Source organism: Gavialis gangeticus, unplaced genomic scaffold (genome assembly GCF_001723915.1).
Source record: "Gavialis gangeticus isolate Ggan-Ray unplaced genomic scaffold, GavGan_comp1, whole genome shotgun sequence".
NCBI lineage: Eukaryota > Metazoa > Chordata > Crocodylia > Gavialidae > Gavialis > Gavialis gangeticus.
Window position 1 is genome coordinate 37248011 of NW_017728996.1, and position 3817 is coordinate 37251827.

At 40.8% G+C, this 3817-nt stretch overlaps 1 protein-coding gene across 2 annotated transcripts in view; it reads right to left on the reverse strand.

The window, feature by feature from the left end:
* Positions 1-3817, reverse strand: part of LRRC49 (leucine rich repeat containing 49) — a 258088-nt gene that overhangs the window by 159261 nt on the left and 95010 nt on the right. For both annotated transcript variants that reach the window (XR_002095202.1, XM_019504326.1), the window contains exon 10: positions 1247-1394. Coding sequence is in view for 1 of the 2 variants with exons in the window: in XM_019504326.1 (XP_019359871.1) it covers positions 1247-1394 (148 nt within the window). In the remaining variant the exon portion in view is untranslated. The remainder of the gene's footprint in view (positions 1-1246; positions 1395-3817) is intronic.

Here is a 3817-nt window from a genome sequence, read left to right on the forward strand (position 1 = left end):
CTGCATTGAGAAGTATTCCTGCTTCATCCACTTTCTTTGCCATTGAGGCCCTTTATTTTTTATTTTTGGATCTCTATTAAACTGGGAACCTCACTCTTAACCTTGCAGCCCTAAATGACCCTACCAGGAGCACAAAGGGTACAAAATTCCAGATAGCATCACTTTCTAGGTCACTAGTAGCACACAAAACTCTCCACCACATTAAGGCAGTGATCCATGGGAGGAGTAATAACCCACTACAAGTACTTTTCAGACAAAAGTCAGATTTTACAGTTCTCTTGCAGGCAAAGTAAGACTAGGGAGGAGGAAGAGAGTGAAATGGGCATGGGAATAAGGAAGAAGGAAAAAACCCCTATAATCTGATCTGTCTGACTTCCCTTTATTCATCAAGGGAAGTCAGACAAAAATCACCCATACTGAGCATGTGAATTAAGCTCACAAACACAAAAAAGACCAGCTTATACATAGTCTTGCATTTAGTGACACTGAATTAGTGACAGTGTACGTTGCATTACCAGAATGCTTGGATTCAATGTTACCAGCTCTCAATTTGATCATGAGGCACATGATTTTTTTCCTTAAATCCCCTGCTCCTGAAGTCATATGAATATGCAACCCCTAAGCTTTCAGTAAAAAGTTAGTTTGTAGCTCTCCTAGCTAATAAAGTGTAAACACTTAAAATGAATCCTTAAGGATGCTGATTTTAAAACAGCTATGTAATAGGGTTGACACATTTAGGAAGGTGGAGAGACTAGTTAGTTGAAAGGTATTAAAGAGGGACTGTTCTTTAAAGTAGAAGTGCCACCTATGTAACAGTTGCAAGGTAATATTTCATGTACTTGAAATTATAGAAAAGTCAGAAAAGACTATGATGAGGAAGGTTCTATGGAGCAGCTTTACAATGAAGCAAGAAATCAGTAGTTTTAGGAATAATAGTTCCCTTAAAATAAAACCCCAGTCCAGTGTCAAAAGCAAGTGACTCTGATATCCTTTACCACTTGTTATGACAGTGGTCATACAGAATAGGTAGTGAAAACCATTTAAAATATTTTGCTCACCAAAAAGAGTAAACACTCATGTGTAACGTGGAACAGAAAGACGTGACAAACTATAATTTACTGCAATGTCCAAGTTGCATCTACTTCAGATTAAGTACAAGTTTTTCTATATGTACAACACAGAAATCTTATTTGCCAATGTCAATGTTTATACAGTCAGATGAAAATATTTTGTAAAAGGTTCCTACCGTGATTCTCTTCATATCTAGCTGTCGGAGCTGCATCATATGATGGAGAACAGTGTGTTTGTACCATGACTCCTGAGCTATTGGATTGCCATCAAGGGTGATATCTGACAAAGACGAAGAATCAGCGAGGCACAGAATATCGTCAAAACTGCACACAAGAAAGGGAATAACTTTTAAAACCACTAATTTTTTTTTCATAAAAATATTAAAAATACAAGGGAGCACTCTATATATAGCATCATACACTAAGTGTGCTACAAGTATTCCCTTCCCTCTCTGCCATCTAGTTGTAGGTTTTTAAAACAGGAAATCAAAATAAGTCAGTAGATCAAAAACTATTTCAAGCAAGATGCTAAAAAGAAATAAAAGTACAATAAAAATATTCTTGAAATTAAATTTAGTAATTTGATAACACTTGTGCTATATATATGGAAATTCTTAAAAAGGTAAAATATGTGTGTGTACTTCAGATACCCTCCACAAACAATACATATGCTAATTAGCCCCTCACTCATGACTGGAGCTGGGTGTTCTTGTCACAAGACCTAGGATCCTCCAAACATTGGTATGCAGATAAGGAGCAGAGCAACCCGCTCCAGCTCCATCTCATGACAGGCAGGGCCACACTAATCATATGCTAACACAATGGCAAGCAAAATGACCATCTTGATAGTAAGGTGGCAAAAAAAAGCAGCCTGGAAGATGTCCAAAAGAAGGCCTGAGCTATAGAAGGGTATTATTCCGATCTTAGAGAGAAGTCAGCTCTCTAACTTGGCATGTTTAAGAATGTAAGACCATACAGAATAGCTTTCTCATTTAACACGATACATCTTTTACATGGAAACATTCCTACACTGATCAAGAATTTCTTGCACCTCTGTTAAGAGCACTCTTGAGCAGATCTACACATTCTACCAGCCTCCAGGCTGTAGAGTGCAAAAACTAGGGATCTGGAAGATGTACTGACCCTCGCCAGGAGATGCTGTATTCAACTAGGAGGTAAGGTACATAGAAGATTGGTGGGACACTTAGAAAAGGTCCGATATCCAAAACTTTCTGCTTTTGGGTATCACCCTATTGTTCAGCAACTTGGTCACAGGGACTGGTGGGAAGGCACAGACATGTCCAGAAATGTCTAAAACAGAAGGCCTTGCAATTAGCATTCTTCACGGTGGCAACTAAGCCTATGTCTGAATTCCCCCACTGTCAGAATACTGAGTCTATGGTAGATTTCTGCAAAAACCATTTGTGTTGGCTGCCATATTTCTACTCAAGAATGGTCACTGCTAGAAGGTAAAGCGGAAAGGCAGTTGCCCAAAATTCACCAATTGGATGTCTTACTGACAACTTCAGGACAAAACAAGTGCTTCCCCGTTTGCTATTGTAGTAAAAAGATGAATTGTTCATTAGGATTTCCCTACAGTGCTCTGCAGGAGAGCATAAATGCTATACAAACATTCCACAAAGGCATTTTGGGATATTTATGTGTAGCTTTAAACTGTTCTGCAGCCAAATGCCTTATTATTTGAAGTTGACTCACATGTGTACTCCAAATTCACCCTGATACATAAGCAGGGGAAACATCCCTTTCATCAGCTGTCAGGAGTTTGGCCATCAACCAAGTTCTCCCAGGACTTGGGACAGCAACCAACCTGTGTGTATTTCTTGGAAAGTACATAATACCCTTAGTCGTCATTTTACAGCTACAGGTCAAATCTAGCAAATGAAATCCCTCATAGGTCTGTGCCCAAAAACTTTGTAATTGATCTTGTCTTTACATCATTAATCTGCATCTGTCCTTTGGTACAGTCACCAAGACCGAAAGTCATTTAAGGCCCCAGTGAATTCGCTCATTTACAATGGTATAAGAGATTTTTTGTGGGTCACCCAGAGCTCTAAATACAAGTAAAAGGACAGAACTCTACCTATGCCTCTCTTGCTTTCACCATGGGATCTGTGCCTGCTGAGCCAGTTGCTCCTTTTCTTTAGATACACCACTCTTGGGCAAGGAACTTTGACAACGCTTCCCATGCTGTGGAGAATGCTGGCTAGAAACGGTATTTAAAGGTTTGCTTTTTGGGAATTAGCTTGTAGCGTAATATGCATTAGAACAATGGTCCAGGGCAATGGCAAGGGTTAATTGATTTCTAAAAGCCTGTTTGTGACAGTTTCTTCAAGGCTCACTGTGTCTGACACAGGCAAGCAGCAAGCAGACACACAGGCTGGAAAACTGATGACATAGAATCATAGAATCACTGAGTGGGAAGGGACCTAGACAGATCATCTAGTCCGACCCCCTGCCATGGGCAGGAAGGAGCACTGGGGATGGCAGGGGTCATAAGACCCCAGCCAGGTGCCTGTCCAGTCTGCTCTTGAAGATTTCCAGGGAAGGTGAGAGCACCACCTCTCTGGGAAGCCTATTCCAGGCTCTGGCCACCCTTACAGTGAAGTAGTTCTTCCTAATATCTAACCTAAACCTATCCTCCCTCAGCTTGTGGCCGCTGTTCCTGGTGACTCCAAGGGGGGCCCTGGTGAACAGACTTTCCCCGAGTCCCTGCTGCTGGCCCCTGA